Genomic DNA, 20,538 nt, shown 5'->3' on the forward strand with positions numbered 1-20,538 from the left:
AGAAAAATTCTAGGATTCAGAGGTTTTTTTTTCCCCATGGACATTCATGTTCCCAGATTATATTCATACGTGTGTAGTGTAATGAGTGTTGAACCAATTGCAAAATTTCTTTTCATACATATSCTTACTCTTGAATCTGTAAGCTGCAGAACAAAACATGGATTTTCTGAATTACTTTGAAATGGTCTCCTAAAAAATTATCCCCCTTAGAGTGACTGCAAAGTAAATAAAGAAAAAGATGCTCTGATTTGGTTTTGATCTTTTCTTTAAGCTGCTGGAAAGATTCAGTGTGGACAGTTTAGGGCTATTATGAATTTTAGCACTCCAGTATGATTTAATGCAGTTTGACCTACACTGAATTTCTCTGCTGCTTCCTCTGGCCTGTTGGATTTCAAAATGGAAAGACAATGATTTTTTATAGGTATGAATGTATGGAAATAGCAATGAAACATGATGAAGTCACAACTCCTCATATTTTGTGCTGCTGTGTCAAAACCTTCAGTCCCCTCAATCTTTCTTTGAAAGTAGTTCAGTATACTTCAGACTTAGCCCATCTGCTTGAGAAGAAGTCTAGAGCCTTGAGGCTCTAGACCTTGCATGGTCTTGGCAAAGCTTTATTATTAGCACTTTTTTTTTCTTTAAAAGGTTACATATTTAAAGCCCTTCCTTGTAAAAATCCATACTGGCAGCCAGCTTCCATTGATTAATTCCATGTAACGGCACTGCTTGTATTGCTTGTAGAAAATGTACAACATAGTTTTTGCATTAACCAATCACAGAAAGCTGTTTGGAGTTAGCAATTAACAAACCTAAAAAGCTCCATTTTGTGTTTTCTGACTGTGTGCTAGCTGAGTCTTCCTCACTGTTAGAATCTAGCCTTGAGTGTCACTTGCTAATGATCAAGTTTTAAGAACTGTTTCTCTGGGACCGGTTTATTTTTTTCCATATGGATAACATAACACTTACAACTATTGTTTATGTAAGATAAGGACATATTTTCTCCTAAAAATCTTTCTGGTTCAAGCAGTACYGTGGAGATGCCATGATTATCCTCTTTATTTTTTTTAAACAAAGGCCAAAGAAACTCTAAAGTCAATATTAACATGTCCAGAGCCAACCAAGATATAGGAGTGGAGACAGCAAGTTTAGGCCACAGCTGGGATGAAAAAAATGTGCATTATATCTCTTGTGACTGGAGCTGATGGGCATTTCTAAAGCCTCCACCAGAGCAAAATGCTGGGTCCTCGCAGCATTGCTGCCTCACAGCTGACATGAGTTGCATTAAAAAACAGACCCAGGTCCTATTTTCTGCTCTATAGAAAAATATCCCTGAGTGTAGTTTATTTTATTCCTCAAGCATTTGTCTGATGTTATAACATTGTGATGGCGAGACAGTGGCACACACTGCACATCTAGATGAGCCTGTATCTCAGGTCTTCACTAAAAATCTAGATGAGCCTGTATCTTATGCCTTCACTAAAAATTTATTCTGCTTGCAGAATTTAAAGCTTTCTACACTGCTACTGCTCCAGTGCCTGTGGTCCTGCCAAACACATTCTTCTCAGCTCCTTTAGGTATGAGAGCTCTTTTCTCAGACATTGACATCTTTAASCCAGACATCTACAGCAAGTTTTCAGACATACCAATTCTTGAGTTTATGTGCTTCAGAGGAGAGCTTATACAATTAAAAATAAATAAAAAAAGCTCTTATGATGATAACTGGTGTTGTCTCGTAGCAATAAGGGCTTCTTTGTACCACCTGTACCTTCACAAGCTGTACTCTTTACTCAGCTGGGTAAAACTTCCAAACGGTTCTTGGAAGTAAAGGTGTGCACTCTTATAGATACCCAAAGGAATTTGTTTTTTTAACCAGCACCAACAGGCAGCTCAGTGAATGACATTACTGCAAAATTCAGTCTGGCAGAAAGCTGAATGCTCCTGACCCAGGAAAATKAAGATGGATGTGAAAGAATGCATTATCTTTTGTTATTATTTGTGTAATGCTTGTGCATAAGGGAAAAAGCATAAGCTCCCTGTGAAATGTTGTGCAGAGGAATACCTAGGAGATAATCCTTGTCCAGTCATCCAAGAGGGTACTGACAATAGGAAGATGCTAATGATCAGAAAGGAGAACAGAAACAGTCAGACTTTTTTGTTCTGTATTATAGGCAGAAGATTTTTGCAGACGACCTATAACTACTGACAAGGTTTTTGATGCAGATTTTGATGCAGCAAGGATGGTAGGAAGATATAAGAGGCAAGATTTGCCAGGAGGGATATACTTCATATTARACAAATTGCTTGTTAAAAATGGACATATTCCTGGGCATATAAAGCCCTCAGCATGTCTAAAAGACATGCCCCAACCATCACCCAAGTCCTTTTGTGTACACCACAGCAAGGCCAAGCTCGTGATGAGAAAGGTCATCTTCTTTGGCCAACACTTGCTGCAGGCTTTTAGACGCCTGTAATTAAAAACAATCCAGCAGCTGATGTCTGCAAAGAAAACACAGAGAGGATGTCTCCAATAAGCAGTATGTTGACTGCTTTTGAATGCAATCTAATGGAGTGCATTCTGAAGAGAAAAGGATGAGGTAAAGTGGAGGAACAACAAAGTTTGACAATTGCTGTGGCTTCCATCTCTCTCTACAGCGGTCTGTTCCTGGGTGGTCCTTCCATGTCCTGAGCTGTTATATAGATGTGTCTGAGGGATGGGAGTTGAAGAAAAGGATGTCATCTTTGTAGTTCAGCCAAAAATATAGTTAATATATAAATAATTGTATGTAGGTGTCCTGTTCTATAGATCTCAGTTCTAGCACTGGAGCTCAGCTTATCAAGTGTAGTCCTTGGCAGGTCTCATAAGAAACACTTGATCTGAATTAGCCCACTCATTACGCAAACACATAGGTTACGAATCAGACACTGGGGAATGCTTCTTCCAGACCACTCTTCATACACTTCAAAAGGATGTTAGCCATGATACATTAAGTCTTCTAGTATCATCTGTGAGTGTTGAGTGTAAGGCTGAGTGCTTTGGCTAACATGATAAATATCCAGTAAAACTAATGGTGTTCATATGGCTTTCATCAGTAGTGAAGGTAGCAGTGACAGTGGCTCTTATCAGGAGCAGACTTTTCATTTTCCGTGCATAGTCCAGAATTGTAATTTGTACAGTCATAAAATGATATGTAAACTCACAGTGGTCAGTGGAAAAACTACCAGCAAACTTTCTTGGTGTGGATCAAGCCCATATTCTTATAGTGTGGGATTTACAAAAGTCATAAGGGAAGTGGTACTCAATTTAACTAAAATTAAGTGGGAATTGAACTGAGCCACAGACAAGACCTGCAGGCTGTCCTTTTCTGTTACTCTTTATTAGGTTCCCTGTGATCTCTTTTGGTACACACGGGGATTGCAGATGTGTTTGAAGAAACAGGATAAGGGCTAGAAATGACAAAGAGCTGAATGCTTTTCCRTGACAAGGAGAAAAGCATCTACTGCTGCTTGTTTACTTCTGATTTATTCCCCTGTARAAAGGAGATGAAGTTCATCTTTGTGAGCTCTATGTTACACACAGAAAATTAACTTCTGTAAAGTGCCTGTAGCGCTGTCACTCTTCCACAAAAGCAGCTGAGATAACATGGAAAAAAATGATCCTTACTCTTTATGAGCAGCAGGAGGATACAGGATACTAGCTTACCATCTGACAAATGGGTTATCATCAAAAGTGTGGTGTTAAAGGAAAAAAAAAAAGTTGTTTTCTCATTATTGGAACAAAAGAAAAAAAAAATTTAAAAGGGAGAGAGAGATTTTGTAACCAGTGAAAGTGCAGTCACTGACCTAACTGTTTAACCAAGCTTTTCTGGGAGTAGAAAGAAAAACAAACATTAAGATGACATTTATTGAGTGTCCTTATTTAGTCTGTCCTTTAGCTGCCTTTGGTTCTCATTCTGCATTCTGAAGGACTGATTCTTCATGGAAGTCAATAGATGTCTTTCATCCTTATTCTGTGCTCCCCTGAGTCATATCATTTGAAATGAAGAGGTATGGATTGAGGAGGAAGAGGAAATATTGAAGCTRTTAAACAAGAGCAACTTTCAGAAAGAACTATTACAGTCGAGCCAGGTGCTTGCGACCATAAGAGGGTTATTGTGTTATAGCTTATGAAATATCTGAAGCTGGGAACTGTTGCCTAATGAAAGTGATAATAGGTTGCTAAAAAGACTTTTTGACAACTGTATCAATGTAAAGCTTTTTCTTCCTCTTGAAGGACTTAAGTGATCAAAGGATTTCTTTTGCTTTCCTCTCTCTCCTCTTTATTCTTATTATTGTTTTTATAATTAATTCTGATAATATTTGCCTTCCTGCCCACCTGCCTGCTCTCTTATCCTGAAGGTTTGCTATAGCATACTATGTTTGAACCAATTTCCTGTATTTGGATTTATATTTTCTTCYATGTTGGAGCCTCATCCGGGGTAATCTCCTGTGTCTTATGCTAAAGCATTGCTAGATCTGATGTGGGCACTGACTCCAGAACACTGAGCCTGTAGTGTTCTGCAGAAAGCTCCATTATCTTCCTGCTTTGGGCAAATTATCTTTACTGTGAACCTATTGCTATCTGGAAGTTCTGTTGTTGAGGTTTCCAAGCAAATTAAATTAAAGCATTTGGAAAGGGCTGCAGTGGGTTTTGTGGTGCTGATATGCCTTTTGATAGTGCCTCAGATTTCTCAGATGATCTAACTTTTACTTGGCTGCAAGCAGTGGAGTAATGGGAGATGGGAATGCAGACTCCTAACAATATTAATGTGATAAAAGAACATATATTTTGGTTTTATGTATTTTTTGTCATATGCCACTACCCTATTCTTCAGTTTGAGACATTTAAACATTTCTTACTCTGTTGTATTTGTTCTAAATATAAATAATAATAATTTCTTTCAAAATTGTTTTTTTCTGAGCTTTTGTTCAAATGCATGCTAAGTTCCTGGAAGGTAAGGTACTATAGTGTTGTTGTTTAACGGCAAATTTAATAAGTTTGGATCAAATGAGTTTGTATGTTGAGTAGCATCTCAGCCAAGTTGTTTCAAGACATGGGCACATGTGCTATTGTGGATATTTTGTTGGGTGGTGCAGCTGCTGTTCTACTCTTACATGTTGCCTTGTTGTTTTAGGGAACAACTRTACCAGGAAAGGAAAGGAAATCCAATTTGGTTTGAACCGGCTCTCCAGTTTCGGCCCAAACTACAAAGACCAAACAGAAATTACACTCCATCAGCTTTCAGAAAGAACTCAACGCCACAATGGGGCTCCCCACCCAGGTGCTGGCTTGTGTGATCTTAGCTTTGTTACACCAGCCTGCCAATGGKGGACTCATCAAGAGAATTATCCGTCATAAGCGGGAGACTGGGCTAAATGTGACCTTGCCAGAAGATAATCAACCTGTGGTTTTCAACCATGTCTACAACATTAAATTACCTGTTGGCTCCCTTTGCTCTGTGGACCTCGATTCAGCTAGCGGCGATGCAGATCTGAAGGCAGAAATTGAGCCAGTCAAGCACTAYGAGGAGCACACAGTGAATGAAGAGAACCAGATTGTCTTCACACACCGGATCAACATTCCCCGCCGGGCTTGTGGCTGTGCCGCTGCTCCAGACATTAAGGATCTGCTGAGCAGACTAGAAGAGCTGGAGGGGCTGGTATCTTCCCTACGAGAGCAGTGTGCCAGCGGCACTGGATGCTGTCCCAGTGCCCAAACAGCAGAAGGTAAGGCAGCCAGGAGAGCTGCTCTCTGAGAAGCTCTCATGTTGGCTGCAGCCCTTGTTTACAATATATGATAGAATCTGTTTCAAGAATGAGCAAAAGTCAACCTGTTAAATTTGAAATATAATCAAAATTGGAAATGTGTTCAGCCAGCTTGCAAGATGTGTTCATTCATAATTTTGCAGTTTAATGTATCTATGGGTCAGAGCTCTGCCGGAGCACCAGTTAGCCACACTCTGCCTGCAGCTATGAGAAAGTATAGTGCTGGRCAAGGTAATAGTCAGCATCTAAGATTAAACTCACACAGTCCCAGTGCAGTACCTCTTGACTCTACATTTGTCATTTACTAATGAGAACAAATGATTTGAGAGAGAAAAATATAGTATCTTCCCTACTGTTTTTTTAAACTGAGGTAAGAGACTGGTCCTGCAAGAGAGAGAACAGAAATCTTCTCAGTAGTAATCTGAGTAGTAGTCCTGAGCACAGAACCAGTCTCAGTGCCAATGATCCAACATACTGCCTGGCTTTTTTTATTTTGGAGTGAATTGGTGAATAATGCTTCATGGTGCATTCTGTCATGAAGCTGTCAGCAAATCTGTTCTGTCAGAAAAGGKTTTTGAGAAAGGCAGACAAATTCAACAAGCTAATTTGCGAAGTATTTGGCAGGGACTCTTCCCTGTCAGTAGGGTGAATTAAAGTGTTCCTGGTAAATTAAATCTCATAGGAAAAAGGAGGAGGTATTTTGCTTCAAAAGCTTTGGCAAATGTCTAAAGAGATGCATCCTGCAGGAACCTGGGAAAATCAGACCCCTTTTAGGTAACTCCAATAAGGGACCCAAAGGCTGAATATCTTCCAGTCASTCTAGAGATGTTATCCTGTTTGATATAGTTTCTCACTGTAGAGTTTCTCAGACTATTGTTGGACTTGTTTGGTTCTGATAGTGGGAGCAGGGAGATGAAGTGCAAGAAGATATTTTCTGAACACCGGGGGCAGCAACAGATTTGTAAATCTTTGTAAAACTTTTTGGATACACATCCAAGCCYCCTGGACTGAAATGGACATTGTATCCTGTTGTCATGGACATATTTCTGTCACCATGATCATTTTCATTTTTCAGGCGGAACATGTAAGATCAGGCATCACAATCTGTGGTGTCCTTGCTGTTCAGCACAAAGGCATGAATCCATGTAACTCTGCGCCATGAGGCATGGTGGGGATGGAGCAGTCTGTTACGCTGGTCGGACATTACCCGGAGCCAATGGGAGTAACAGGTTTTCTGATTCATTGGTACAGGTCGTCTGGATACAACACCRTATTGCAGTGGACATGGAAACTACAGCACAGAGATCTGTGGCTGCGTTTGTGAGCCTGGCTGGAAAGGCCCCAACTGCTCTGAACCCAACTGCCCGCACAATTGCTTGAACAGGGGCCGCTGTGTCCATGGCAAGTGCATCTGTGATGAAGGCTTCACTGGTGAGGACTGTGGCCAGGCCATGTGCCCGTCGGATTGTAACGACCAAGGCAAGTGCGTCAATGGGGTTTGTGTGTGCTTTGAGGGGTACACGGGCACAGACTGCAGCGAAGAGTTCTGCCCTGAGGGGTGCAGCATGCATGGTAAGTGTGTGAGCGGGCAGTGCATGTGCAATGAGGGCTTTGTTGGCAAGGAYTGCAGCGAGCCTCTCTGCCCCAACAACTGCAACAACCGCGGGCGCTGCGTGGACAATGAGTGTGTCTGTGATGAAGGCTACACTGGTGAAGACTGCGGTGAGCTCATCTGCCCCAACGATTGCTTTGACCGTGGGCGCTGCATCAATGGGACCTGCTTCTGCGAGGAGGGCTACACGGGGGAGGACTGTGGAGAGCTGACTTGTCCCAACAACTGCAACAACAACGGACGCTGTGAGAATGGGCTGTGTGTGTGTCACGAAAGCTTTGTGGGGGACGACTGCAGTGAAAAGAGGTGCCCAAAAGACTGCAACAACCGTGGGCGCTGTGTCAATGGGCACTGTGTGTGCGACGAGGGCTACCTGGGAGAAGATTGCGGAGAGCTCCGATGTCCCAACGACTGCCACAACCGTGGGCGCTGTATCAATGGTCAGTGTGTGTGCAATGAGGGATTCATCGGGGAAGACTGTGGTCAACAGGCCTGCCCCAATGACTGCCACAACCGTGGGCATTGTGTCAATGGGCAATGTGTGTGTGATGAGGGATTCACTGGGGAAGAATGTGGTGAGCTGCGGTGCCCCAATGATTGCAAGAACCGTGGGCGCTGTGTCAATGGGCAGTGCGTATGTGATGAGGGATACACAGGAGAAGACTGTGGGGAGCTGCGGTGCCCTGAAGACTGCCACAGCCGAGGCCAGTGTATAGAAGGGAAGTGCGTGTGCGACAATGGCTTCACTGGGGACGATTGTGGGGACCTGGCCTGCCCCAACAACTGCAACCAACATGGGCGTTGCATCAATGGGCAATGCGTGTGTGAGGAAGAATTCACAGGAGAAGACTGTGGTCAACAGCGTTGCCCCAATGACTGCCATGCTCGGGGCCTCTGTGTTGATGGACGGTGCATGTGTCAGGAAGGCTTTGTCGGGGATGACTGCCGTGAACGCTCCTGCCCCAACAACTGCAACAACATGGGACGCTGTATCGAGGGACAGTGTATCTGTGAGGATGGTTACATAGGGAACGACTGTTCTGATGGTAGGTTATAATGTCTGTTTAAACTCACTTCCCTTGGGTAATTTCTGTGTTCATCCAACAGTGCAGGAGGTTCTATGAACCTTTCTGTGTAACTGGGCCTACTACTTTAGGACTACTTTATCATAGTCCAAATAACTGAATCAGTGTAGTTACAGTACTCAACAAAAGGTTTTGTCCTTAGCCTTAGCCTCCCTTACTTGTCAGGACTATATCAGGTAGGCCTTGCTGATGTGTTTTAGTGGGTAGCAAACTGATAATGATAGTTCAGTCAGAGAATCACAGAATGTTCAAGGTTGGGAGGGACCTCTGGAGATCATCTAGTCCAACCTTCCTGCTCAAGCAGGGACACCTAGAGCATGTGRCACAGGGTGGTGTCCAGGCRGATTTTGAASACCTCCATAGAAGGAGACTCCACAATCTCCGTGGGCAGCCTGTTCCAGTGCTCTGTTGTAATCGATCAGTTTGTTATCTCCAAACGTGCTCACACCAGAATGTAATAAGAGCAGTAGCTAGCGCTGGCTGGACATTTTTTGCTGTTACCTTTCATTTTCTCCTAATGCCTCTTTATGCTAGGAAGATTCATCCCTCTCAAAAAGCTTTGACTAGGGAGAAGGAAGATATGAATGCAGTCTTCTTACTGGGTTTTCAGCAGTATTAATCAAAAGAATGCAGAGAGAATTTGCATTGAAAAATAAGGTTCTGCAGGAATGAAGTGATGTGAAAAATGAGCTATGGGGAATAAATAGCTGCCTGCATGGCAGAGCTCAGAGGGTGGTGATCAGTGGCACTTAGTCTAGTTGGAAACCTGTAGTTAGCAGTGTCCCCCAGAGGTCAGTCCTCAGCAACTTTCCTCTTTATTTATTCRTCAATGACCTGGATGAAGGAATGGAGTGCCCCCTCAACAAGTTTGCTGATGATACCAAACTGCGAGAAGCAGCTGATACTCCAGAAGGCTGTGCTCTGTAGAGGACCTGGGTGTCCTGGTGGACAAGAAGTTGACCATGAGGTAGCAGTGTGCCCTGGTGGCCAAAAAGGCCAATGGGATCCTGGGGTGCATTTACAAGAGTGTCTCCAGCAGGTCAGGAGAGTGATTGTCCCCCCTCTACTCAGCCCTGRTGAGGCCACATCTGGAGACTGTGTCCAGTTATGGACTCCCCAGTACAAGAGGGATGTGGAGYTACTGGAGAGAGTCCAGCRCAGGGCTACGAGGATGATCAGTGGCCTGGAATATCTGAGCTGTGAGGAAAGGCTGAGAGAGCTGGGCCTGTTCARCCTGGAGAAGAGAATGCTGAGRGGGGGATCTGGTAACTGTATATCAATACCTCAAGGGAGGGAGTGAAGAGGATGAGGCTGGCCTCTTTTCTGTGACCGATAGGACCACTGATAGTCCACTGRTAGGACYAAAGGAAACAGCCACAAACKGAAGCACCAAAACTTCCACAGGAACTTAAGGAAAAATTTCTTAACAGTGAGGGTGACAGAGCACTGGAACAGGTTGCCAAGAAAGATTGTGGAGTCTGTTTTTCTRGAGRTCTTCAAAACCTTCTTGGACGCAGTCCTGTTCCATGTGCTCTAGGTGACCCTGCATGTGCAAGGAGATTGGACTAGAAGATCTCTAGAGGTCTCTTCCAACCTTAAGGATTCTGTGATTCTATGAAATAGCCTGCGTAGCAAACGTTTCTGGCAGCCAGATTCTGGTTTCCATCTCAGTGCTGGACTGATACAAAATGGATTTGCATTTGAGGTACTATCACTATTCTAAGACCAGAAAAAGAAACATATGTCACTGACAATATTCATTAACAGGTTGAAAGGGCTTAGTGGGCTTCTAAGATGGATCTTGCTGAGTTAGAACCCCAGTGGAATCAGGAGGTTGTAAGGGAGGCAAGGCAAACTCATRAAATAACCTTGTCCTATCTGACTTATGGGCACTAGGCTGCTGTACAACAGGATAGCCAGGYGTTTCAAACATTCTATTGCAAGCTTTCGGGTTTACTGAGGTCTTGGCTATCTCTTAGCTGCTTAGATGGATTTTTATAATTAAAGCAAAATTTGATTATGTATTTTGTAAATTTTTTTTACTCATGCTGTTGGATTTGACAGTTTGGAGTACAATTACAGAATCAGCTGGAGTGGAAATGTAGCTATAAAGACACTTGCTTAGTTTGCCAGGACTGCTAACTCTATGGAAGCTGATGCAAAATTTTGGCAGCTAGATAATGACAGACATTACATTTTATTGTGTAGTTTTCTTTAGGAGATCCCTGAGGAGCAATTTGGGAAATAAAGTCTTTATAGAGTAATCAAGGAGTACTTTGAGGGTGGGAACATTATAGAAGATAATGAATACCCTTGAAAAGCAATTYCCATATTTTATCTCCTCCTCCTGGAAGATTCCCAAGCTATATTTTGTGCTCYGTGTGTGCAAACATGAAATAATTCACTGGAAGTATTTAGAAAAATAAACACGTTTTATTCCACTTTGGAAAATTCTTGCAGTTCTGTATAYGCAAAGCCCAGGACTTTCAGCTATAAAATCATATGTTGCTGGCAGTTGACTTAAACAACCAAATCCTTTAGAATCCTGCTACAGCAGCAGTCCTATGTGTCAGTCACCAGAGGAGGAGCTAGAACACAATGAGCGATAGGTTGTGTGTGAGTGTGAGAGCAGAAATTGGCCAGTGGCTTTTGGAAATGTCTGTAGTCTTCATTGCTTTCTTCAGTTGCGTTCTTCAAAGACTAATTTGTGTGACATAGCTTCTCTATTCCCTATTGGTTAGCTGATAAAATTCTCCTTGCAAAATGTGAAAGTGGGCAAGTAATTCCGTTCAGAACATTGAAAAGCTCTTTTAAAGTTTGTTTTGTTTTCCCGTTCCCAGTGTCTCCTCCAACTGAGCTGACTGTGACAAATGTAACAGATAAGACCGTAAATCTGGAGTGGAAGCATGAGAATCTAGTCAATGAGTATCTTGTTACCTACGTCCCTACCGGCAGTGGTGGCTTAGATCTGCAGTTCACTGTGCCAGGAAACCAGACATCTGCCACTATTCATGAACTGGAGCCGGGTGTGGAATACTTCATCCGTGTATTTGCAATCCTTAAAAACAAGAAGAGTATTCCAGTCAGTGCCAGGGTAGCAACATGTGAGTTTAATGTTCACTGTATTCATTCATCTGTGTTTGTAGTGTATATTTATTTGTGTCCTTTTCTTGGAATTTTCTTTCTATCGTACTTTTTGTTTTCAATTTATCTTCTCTTCAGGAACAAGACAGTCATCTTCATTTTCATTTTCTATACTATTCTAATACTAAAGACCACTTCAAACAACAGTTCTCTAGCTCTTCAGTGCAGTACCTCCCAATGAATATTATAARGTCCTTGTAAAATAAGACCTTCAGGTTTTATTTTATTTTTTTTGTAATAAGGTGTATTTTTAAACTTTGGTAATGCTTCCTAAAATAATATAAAAAGATAACATGTGATGAAAGCAATATACAAACTTTTCCTAGAATCATAGAATGCTTAAGGTTAGAAGGGACCTCAGAGGTCATCTAGTCCAATCCCCCTGCCCACGCAGGGTCACCTAGAGCATGTGGCAAAGGGCTACATCCAAATGGGTTTTAAAGACCTCCAAAGAAGGAGACTCCACAACCTCTCTGGGCAGCCTGTTCCAGTGCTTTGTCACCYTCACAGTCAAGAAATGTTTCCTTAAGTTCCTGTGGAACTTCCARTGCTTCACTTTATAGCCATTTCCTCCAGTCCTRTCGCTGGCCACCACTGAAAAGAGGCCGGCTCCCTCCTCTTCACTGCCTCCCTTTAGGTATTTATACACACTGATCAGGTCCTCCCTCAGCCTTCTCTTCCTCAGGCTGAACAGGTTTAATTCTCTTAGCCTTAAAAAAAAATAAGACTTTTACACTCAAAATATTCTAACTAAACATTTATATTTATGTTTTGCTTCACTGTGTCTTACAACATCTTGCTTTTCCTGGCCTGTCTATCTGATTGCTCATCTTCTTTTAAAACTGTGCTCATCATAATTCTATCTAAACATCTCATCCTGAAAAGATATAAATTGTCATTGCAGTCAATTTAAATTGACATGCCGAATCATCTAATTCAGCATGTCCGCACAAAGCTTCTTTACAGATAGAGGCAAAAACAGACATTTCTAGGGCACAACTCATTTTACTCTAAGGTGGCATCCAAAATAGGTCAGAAAAACATCACTTCAAAGGCCAAGTAACTGGTTGTGAAGAGAGTCTGAACATCTCAGATATAGGTCACTASACTGTGGATATTTATAGTTGTGGAAAGATTTCCTAGTGCAAGTGCCCTCATTAGTCAGAAATAATTGTTCATGTAGTTATCTCCTTGTTTTCTCTCTCACAGACCTGCCTGCTCCAGAAGGTCTGAAATTCAAATCAGTCAGAGAAACATCTGTCCAGGTAGAGTGGGATCCTCTAAACATTTCATTTGATGGATGGGAGCTGATCTTCCGTAATATGGTAAGGAAGCAGTCTTTCTTGCCAGAGGCCATATGCAAGCGAAAGGGCCTGTTTTTCTTGCATTTATGTTAACCGATTGTTCTATGTTACAGAAAAAGGAGGATAATGGAGATATAACCAGCAGCTTGAAAAAGCCAGAAACATCATTCATGCAGCCAGGTTTGGCCCCTGGACAACAGTACAATGTAACCCTTCATATAGTGAAAAACAATACCAGAGGACCAGGACTATCAAGGGTGATAACCACAAGTAAGCACAGCCTGWTATTTGATGTAGCACAGCCAATGAAGCCACTGCTATTTGGTGTAGTCTGTGAAATTTTTAAACAGGAAAAAAAGCCAAGATATATACTGTATCTCCTGAGGAGGGGGGAGGGGAAAGGAAGTACTGAAACTGCTAATAAAAAGGTGTAAGGAGGAAATTTGTTTTTTATCTAGATGTTAGCTAGCAGGATGGATTTCGTTCTTATTTTAAAGATGTATCAATGGGAATGAGGATTCCAGTGAYCCTGGAAGTGACTGTATAAACAAATATTTAGGAGAAAGAGGTTTTGTTGCATAGGTGGAGAACCTCTTAGGATTTCCACTCACCTTTGTTTTGGCAAGACTGATGTTAATTAATTTTGATGAATTAACATCTGATGAATTGGCTCCATTTGGCACTTTTTCTTATATTGTTGTAGGAAGTAAAGGAAGAAAGTAAWTGAAGATAAGCTTCATCTGGTAGAAACCACTCACTTTTGCCCTTTAAAAAAAAAATCACATTTTTCTCTCTTTGTGGCAGAGCTTGATGCCCCTAGCCAGATTGAGGCAAAAGATGTCACAGATACCACAGCTCTGATCACGTGGTCCAAACCCTTGGCTGAAATCGAAGGCATAGAACTCACCTATGGCCCCAAGGACATTCCAGGGGACAGGACAACCATTGACCTCTCTGAGGATGAAAACCAATATTCCCTTGGAAACCTGAAGCCACACACAGAGTATGAAGTGATGCTCATCTCTCGGAGAGGGGACATGGAAAGCGATCCCATGAAAGAGGTCTTTGTCACAGGTAAGAGGCTTGGATATCAATTCAAAATTCTGCGAGGTTAACGCCATTGCCACCAGTGTTCCTTGACTATTTGCAGCAGATGACATAAGCTTCAGCATTGACACGGAACCACCTCTGTTACAGGGATATATGGAAGTGGAGGTCGCTTTTCTGTGTGTCTTTGTGATTTTAAGAGTGAGACCCCCATTTTGTTAAGAGTCTCGCTCCAAAATAATTAGACTCTCAAGTCTCTAAATATGTTTTGAAAATGGAAATTGTGCTATTAGGTCACTTGGGAGCTTTTGGTCATCTTATGCTAATTCTCTATTCCAGGAAACAAAGTTTTTCCAGGTTATTGCCTATTTGCTGAGCTAAATGTCTTCCATGATTCCTACTGCTCTAATATCTAAATTCTGAGCAGTAACTTTCCCCCGCCCCCGCCACCAAAATCCAAAACAGATTAGCAGAGAACTTTATTCTTTCTCCTTCCTCTGTTCTGGCATTTTTTGCTCTCTTTTTTTCTAAATTTAATTTTGTTTTTCCACTTGGTGGTCTTAGAAGAGTTTTATGAGGGRGTGGGTCCTTTAGCACGTTGTCAAAGTTTGGATGCATTAATGTACCTGCATAAATAGAACGTGGAGAATTGCCTCTCTTTTCACCCAAAGTGTAGTTGTTCCTTCAGAGCAGGRTTTAAGACTCTTATAGGAGTGAACAGTGAAATCCCATGGGACTTGTATGTAATATTCACCTTTWATTTGAAACTTGGAGATCTCTTCAGGTATAACTGCAAGGTCTTTACTGAACACAAATCCTGGAGTTGATCAATTCTTTTTTTCTTTGAGGATTTTTGATTGCTTATTTGTTTCTTCTTTGCACTTTACATTGGAAAAATGAGGTATTTAYAAAGGAAAAAATATTGAAGTTAAAAATGCTACTTTTTTTTTTTTTAAAGGAGGTAAAAGTTGAACTACTTTCACTTAATTTTTCCCCACATTATGCCAAAAGAAATTTGCTTGATCTAGTTAAAGTCTGGAACACAGAGGTATTATATACTGAGCAAACTTAATGTCAGSTTTTTGGATCATTCTCACTTTGTAGAAACTACCAACATAAGAGAATGATTCTTTTTTCCTTTTACAGACTTGGATGCTCCAAAGAACCTGAAGCGGATATCACAGACAGACAATAGCATTACCTTGGAGTGGAAGAACAGTCATGCAAACATYGATAATTACAGAATTAAGTTTGCTCCCATCTCTGGTGGAGACCATGCTGAGATCACGGTGCCACAGGGCAATCGGGCAACAACCAGAGCTACCCTCACAGGTAGGAGGATTGAGAGATTATTAATATTTAAGTCCTGATTGTTCCTGTTCTATCCCTAGCATACAGAGCTATAGTGGAAAAAAAAATGCCCCTTTGGTCATCATATATAAAAGTTTGCAAGCAGAGGTTGCATATTTTGAATAAAAACAGTTAAATTAAAATACAGGTAATATATATTTGCACCCCTGCAGATGGATGACTAGACAGCAGAAGGTGTCTAACCATTTTGCTTTCTACTTTTTATTCTTTTCCTGAGTTAAAGTACCTACTACATAAGCTCTTGCAAGGGGAATCTATCTCTGATGCAGCCTTAGTCAGCCATAATCCTTATCATCTGGTTATGTCCACAGGAAAAGATGCATTCACTTCAGATCAGCTGGCGGGTAAATGAAACCTTGATTCTCCACTTACATAGGAAATAATATGTGTGATTTCATAYTTCAAAATATTTTCAGGCTTTCTTATTTAAATAAATGCCATTCAACATCTCCCATAGATAGGGGCTCATACTTCTCCTTATCCCTTAGGCTTGAGGCCTGGAACTGAATATGGCATTGGAGTAACAGCAGTGAGACAGGACAGGGAAAGTGCTCCTGCTACCATTAATGCTGGGACTGGTGAGTAGTTTTGTGCTCTGGAAAAAGCAGCAAGTCAGCCTGAACCACTCTGGTGTTTCTTTCCTTTTTAAGTAATGCTGTAAGAGGTATTTTAGGAGATTCTTCATTTCATCTTGATGCAAATAGAACATCTTCACTGAAGGAAAAGAGAAAATATTTYCTAAACATCCTAGCTTCTGAAGACCTTGTACCTTTTCTGGTACAAGCATCTCATTTTGAGAATCACCTTCGATTGAGCTSCTTTGCGGTATTTACACTTCCAATGATAATTCTTGCTGTCCTCTATTTCTGAGTATTGGGGGCAAGAAGGTGACTAAACATAATGTTTAATCTGACAAAGAGCTCAGCTTCAATGCTTACAGTAGTTCTGACTGCCCTTCAAATTCAGGAGTTCTTTACCAACATCCCCTGTTCCCAGGTGAATGCTCWGAAGAACTAAATTCTATGTCTCCTCCATGCAATATTTGTTAAAATGAATGTAAATGGGGGAAATTTGAATCGAGTGTGGTTTTCCTAATGAAGGGAACTACTACTACTTCTGCTTAGGTCATGCAATGGGTCTTCAGAGGCACAGAACGCCAGATGAGTCTCTGAGCTGTCCCTAGACACATAGTATAAATGCTTCTCAGTCTGCAGGTTGCAGAGCAGGTCAGAGACTCTGTTTAACGTAATAACTTTGCATTTTTAATCTGTAGATCTTGATAACCCCAAGGACTTGGAAGTCAGTGACCCCACTGAAACAACCTTATCCCTTCGCTGGAGAAGACCAGTGGCTAAGTTTGATCGTTACCGCCTCATTTATGTTAGCCCTTCTGGAAGGAAGAATGAAGTGGAGGTCCCTGTGGACAGCACCTCTTTTATCCTGCGAGGGTTGGAGGCAGGGACAGAGTACAACATCACTCTGGTGGCAGAGAAAGGCAGACACAAAAGCAAACCGACATCTGTGAAGGGTTCAACTGGTGAGTAAGGGCTTTTGGTAGGTGCCATGCACTAGACCATTGGGAAATGACTAGCTCAAGCACAACTTCACTGATTCTGTAAGTCTGGGGAACAGCTCGAAGACATCAGCTGCCTGCAGAGCAGGCATTGTGGTAGGCTTATTGAGGGGAAACTATGTATTTCCCTGACTACTATATTTAACTCCATGTTGTCAGGGATTTTTTGCTGTCATCTGAGAAGACTTGAAAACAACACAGCTGTTTGTCTGCAAGAAATGGAGTTCTCATCCTTTGTTTTAAAAGGGACTGKTTTTTTGTGCATTATAACTTATTTTGTTTTCTACAGCCAAAAACAAAGAGAAAGAACAACCAGAATATATTCTGGTTATATATATGGTTTATTTCTGCCTTATGACTTCTCTTCACAGTATGCTTCCATCCATCAGCTTCAGCAGAGTCCAGAGGGCTCTGATCTTTTTCTTTTTTCATTTTTTTCTTTCAAAAGCAGATGAACGCTAGCATCACAAATCTGGTTGCAGTCATTGTTCCCTTTGGATTCAGTTCTATGATTGTTCCATTTTTCTATTAGCCATCTCTATTTGCACAAACTGTTGYTTACATGAGTGGAATTAATGAGTTACTTGTTGAATAAGATTTTATTTTTCACAATTTTTTTTTGCACATAGTTAATATCTTCATATAGAGTATAAGTGAGCTAGGGATCTTCAGATGCCTTTAGGCTAAATACTGAGGCAAAGTCAGAGCTGCTGTTACTCAGCATAGCCAGAGAATTCAGAATCAATGGGGTTAGAATTTATGATTTATTGCATTGTATAGTATACACTTTCTATAGCCTTTTCCCTCCGAGACCACCTATGAGGTAAACACATGCCAGAAGTTGTGGATTTTTCAAATTAATATTTATATACAACTGGTCAAAGACAGTTTCATACTCCGTAATAGAGTTTATGGCGTCAGTGCCTGAGAATGTGTTTTATAGTCAGGTAATTTAGTTCAGATGAGAGTTATGTGGTATGCTGTAAACCATATGGTGGTGGAAGTGAGCAGGCTTTAATTTTTCAAAGGGTGTTCTTTCCCCCTTGTTTGAAGACTAAGTAGTCTCAAAAGAACTACATGTAAAAGAGATGAAACAGCATAAAGAGCATGCCATGGAATTTCAGTCTGATCTTTCTAGCACCAGCTTCCAAAGTCTCACAAGGTGCCTTCTTTCCCAATTGTAATATTCTTTTAAAAAGTACATTCCTCTGGCCGGTGTATTTGTTTTAAGTCTTCACTCAGAGCAATCAGTAAACAAAAAATTTGCTGCAGAGGTTCCTTAGAGTCAACAGCAAGAGCTGACATAATCTGCCTCTGTGACCTTCCTCCTCGGCAGGAATAGGCATATTGAAACACCGGAGCAACAGGAGGCAGAAGTGGCCTGTAAACCCATGAAGTGTAAGAAAAGAGGTTGCTTCAGTTTACCTTTTCCTCAATCCATCTCATGCATGTTCCCAGTACTTGGGAGGTCCTCAAGTGCTCAGGTGAAGCCAAGCAAGCTTGTTGTTTAGCCTCTCTTGCAGAACTGTAGGGGATCCTGGGTCCAATTCACTGCTGTGGCGATTTTTAGCTTAGCTAGGACTACTGCAGATCTTGGTGAGTGCAGGGAGGAGTGCTGAACAAAAGAACTAAGTACTCCAGGAGGGATGAGAGTAATTCCTTCACAGTTTCTTTTGCTTCTGCACAGTCCCAGGATTTCGTCTTGTGTTCTTCCCTCTGTCTTGATGGTTCAGGCAGGCTTCTCTGTCTGCAAATATCCAGGAGAGCCAGCACTTTTGTTTCTCATACATTATTGTTTTTATTTGTCTGCACAGTGAATTTTCTATCACTGAGAATAGGGTTTCTTCCAGCCTCAGAACTGAATATGTTCTGTTGGTGCCTTCTCACTCTCCTCGCATTCTCCTTGTTAAGAAAAAGATAAGTCAACTCTCCACTCGCAGATGGTCAAAACTTTCAGAGCTCATTAACCTCTAGCAAAGAACATGTGCTGATATCTTCCCTTCTGCAAGATGGCAGCCTTCTATTGCTTCTGTCTTTTCATATGGAAGAAGTATAGCTCAAGCGACAAAGCTTTTTTTGTTCTAATGTCCATGAATTCAGGGGATGGTAACAACTGTAATGTGCTCAGTTTGCTAAATGTTGTTTTGTGTTGYTGAAAAGGAAAGATTGACTATTTCATACTGCTGTTTGCTTGTTTATTTCTTTGTAGTTCCACATAGTCTAACCCTAATGCAGGCAATGACTCCTGACGCAGAGGAGCCTTCTGGCTCTGGGAGCTTTGCTGCTCCAGAGGCCTCAGGGCTGCAGCAGGATGCACTGAGGGACCTTGTGGTCTCCCGAATAACAGACCACAGCTTTAGTGTCTCATGGTATGCGAACRCAAGAGTCTACAGTAGTTTTGTGGTGGAGTACCAGGAAGTGTCACTGGCAGCTGTGCCCCCTGCAGAAATCTTCCTGTCCAGAGAATCCTTAGGTGCTGTGATTGAAGGCCTCCAAGCTAATACTTCCTATAAAATCAAGGTGTATGGACTGGCTGGAGAACAGCGCTCCTCTCCTCTGGAAACTCTGGCTATAACAGGTACCTTTTTTCTGTTATTAACTAAGGTATCATGAAGCAGGTACCATTACCTGTTACATGTCACGCTCAGCATCATGTTGCATTTTTGATTTAGGTGAACTTCAGAATGAGAAGAAAACAAAAAATTTTGTAAGCTGTTAGGACCTTTCTGGTGGCATGTCTGGAGAATGTTATGTGAGATTGACAATAATCTGTAGGGCAAGCACGTAACTCAGGACTGAGGAGGCTGAACAGTCAGACTGCAGCTTTGTTCCTCCTTGCTCTGTTCCTGGAGCACTGCCTGCAAAGCACAATGTGGCCCTCAAGGGAGGGATGGTAATACATCAGGCATGAGAAGCCTGTAGAGATAAATGAGTGGACCTTAGAGTAACCAAGTGCCAACCTAGCATTCCTCAGCTGCGGGACCCAGATTGTGCAGCAACTGCTGATGAATCATGGATATGATGCTGCCTTGCCTCTGTAAATGAGTTGTGCATAAAGAACTGAGCAGAAGCATGGCTTGGAGAAGCAAACTTTCCACTCTTTTGAATGTTGTTAAGATTTATGCTATTTATCAAAAACCCTTGTCTGCATTGTGCATCAGTCTCTCTTCCTCTCCTGGCTTCTGCTAGTCTTGGGTAGTGCCACCCTTTCTTATACAAGTTCAAAGGAACATTAGAAAGAGTGATTAGGTGAGACAGTTTGATGAGAAACTACAGAGCTTACCACAGCAAAAATGATTTTAACAGCTTCTTCAGCAAACTCTTCTGCTAAATGTAGCTGGAATAACAGGTATTAGTTAGAAAGTTTTTAGTGGTAGGTTCTGTAGTAGGTTTGGGGTATCTTCCCAATATAAGCTTGGGATATATTCTTGTGGTAGGCTTGGGATATATTCCAGTATTTTGCTTTATGGAGCTCAGAGCTGCAAAGGCACTATAAGCCTGATTCAATCCCGTGGTCAAGAGAGGGAGAAATTTAGGTGAAGGAATCTGAAAAGAGTACACACATTACAGTAGACCATGGCTCTACAACTTTCTTTTCTG

At 41.7% G+C, this 20,538-nt stretch overlaps 1 protein-coding gene across 6 annotated transcripts in view; it reads left to right on the top strand.

Annotated features, from left to right (window-relative positions):
- The window catches only part of TNC (tenascin C), a 92,882-nt gene that overhangs the window by 42,426 nt on the left and 29,918 nt on the right, over positions 1–20,538 (top strand). For 5 of the 6 annotated variants that reach the window (XM_026049239.1, XM_026049238.1, XM_026049241.1 and 2 more), the window contains 9 exons: positions 5,172–5,763; positions 7,054–8,460; positions 11,340–11,603; positions 12,853–12,968; positions 13,061–13,217; positions 13,752–14,021; positions 15,141–15,326; positions 15,854–15,943; positions 16,639–16,902. In XM_026049239.1, coding sequence (XP_025905024.1) covers positions 5,301–5,763; positions 7,054–8,460; positions 11,340–11,603; positions 12,853–12,968; positions 13,061–13,217; positions 13,752–14,021; positions 15,141–15,326; positions 15,854–15,943; positions 16,639–16,902 — 3,217 coding nt within the window. In that variant the 5' untranslated portion in view covers positions 5,172–5,300. The remainder of the gene's footprint in view (positions 1–5,171; positions 5,764–7,053; positions 8,461–11,339; positions 11,604–12,852; positions 12,969–13,060; positions 13,218–13,751; positions 14,022–15,140; positions 15,327–15,853; positions 15,944–16,638; positions 16,903–20,538) is intronic. The other variant, XM_026049243.1, reaches the window with a different exon arrangement.

Source organism: Nothoprocta perdicaria, unplaced genomic scaffold (genome assembly GCF_003342845.1).
Source record: "Nothoprocta perdicaria isolate Ctin4 unplaced genomic scaffold, notPer1 scaffold_6, whole genome shotgun sequence".
NCBI classification, from domain to species: Eukaryota; Metazoa; Chordata; class Aves; order Tinamiformes; family Tinamidae; genus Nothoprocta; species Nothoprocta perdicaria.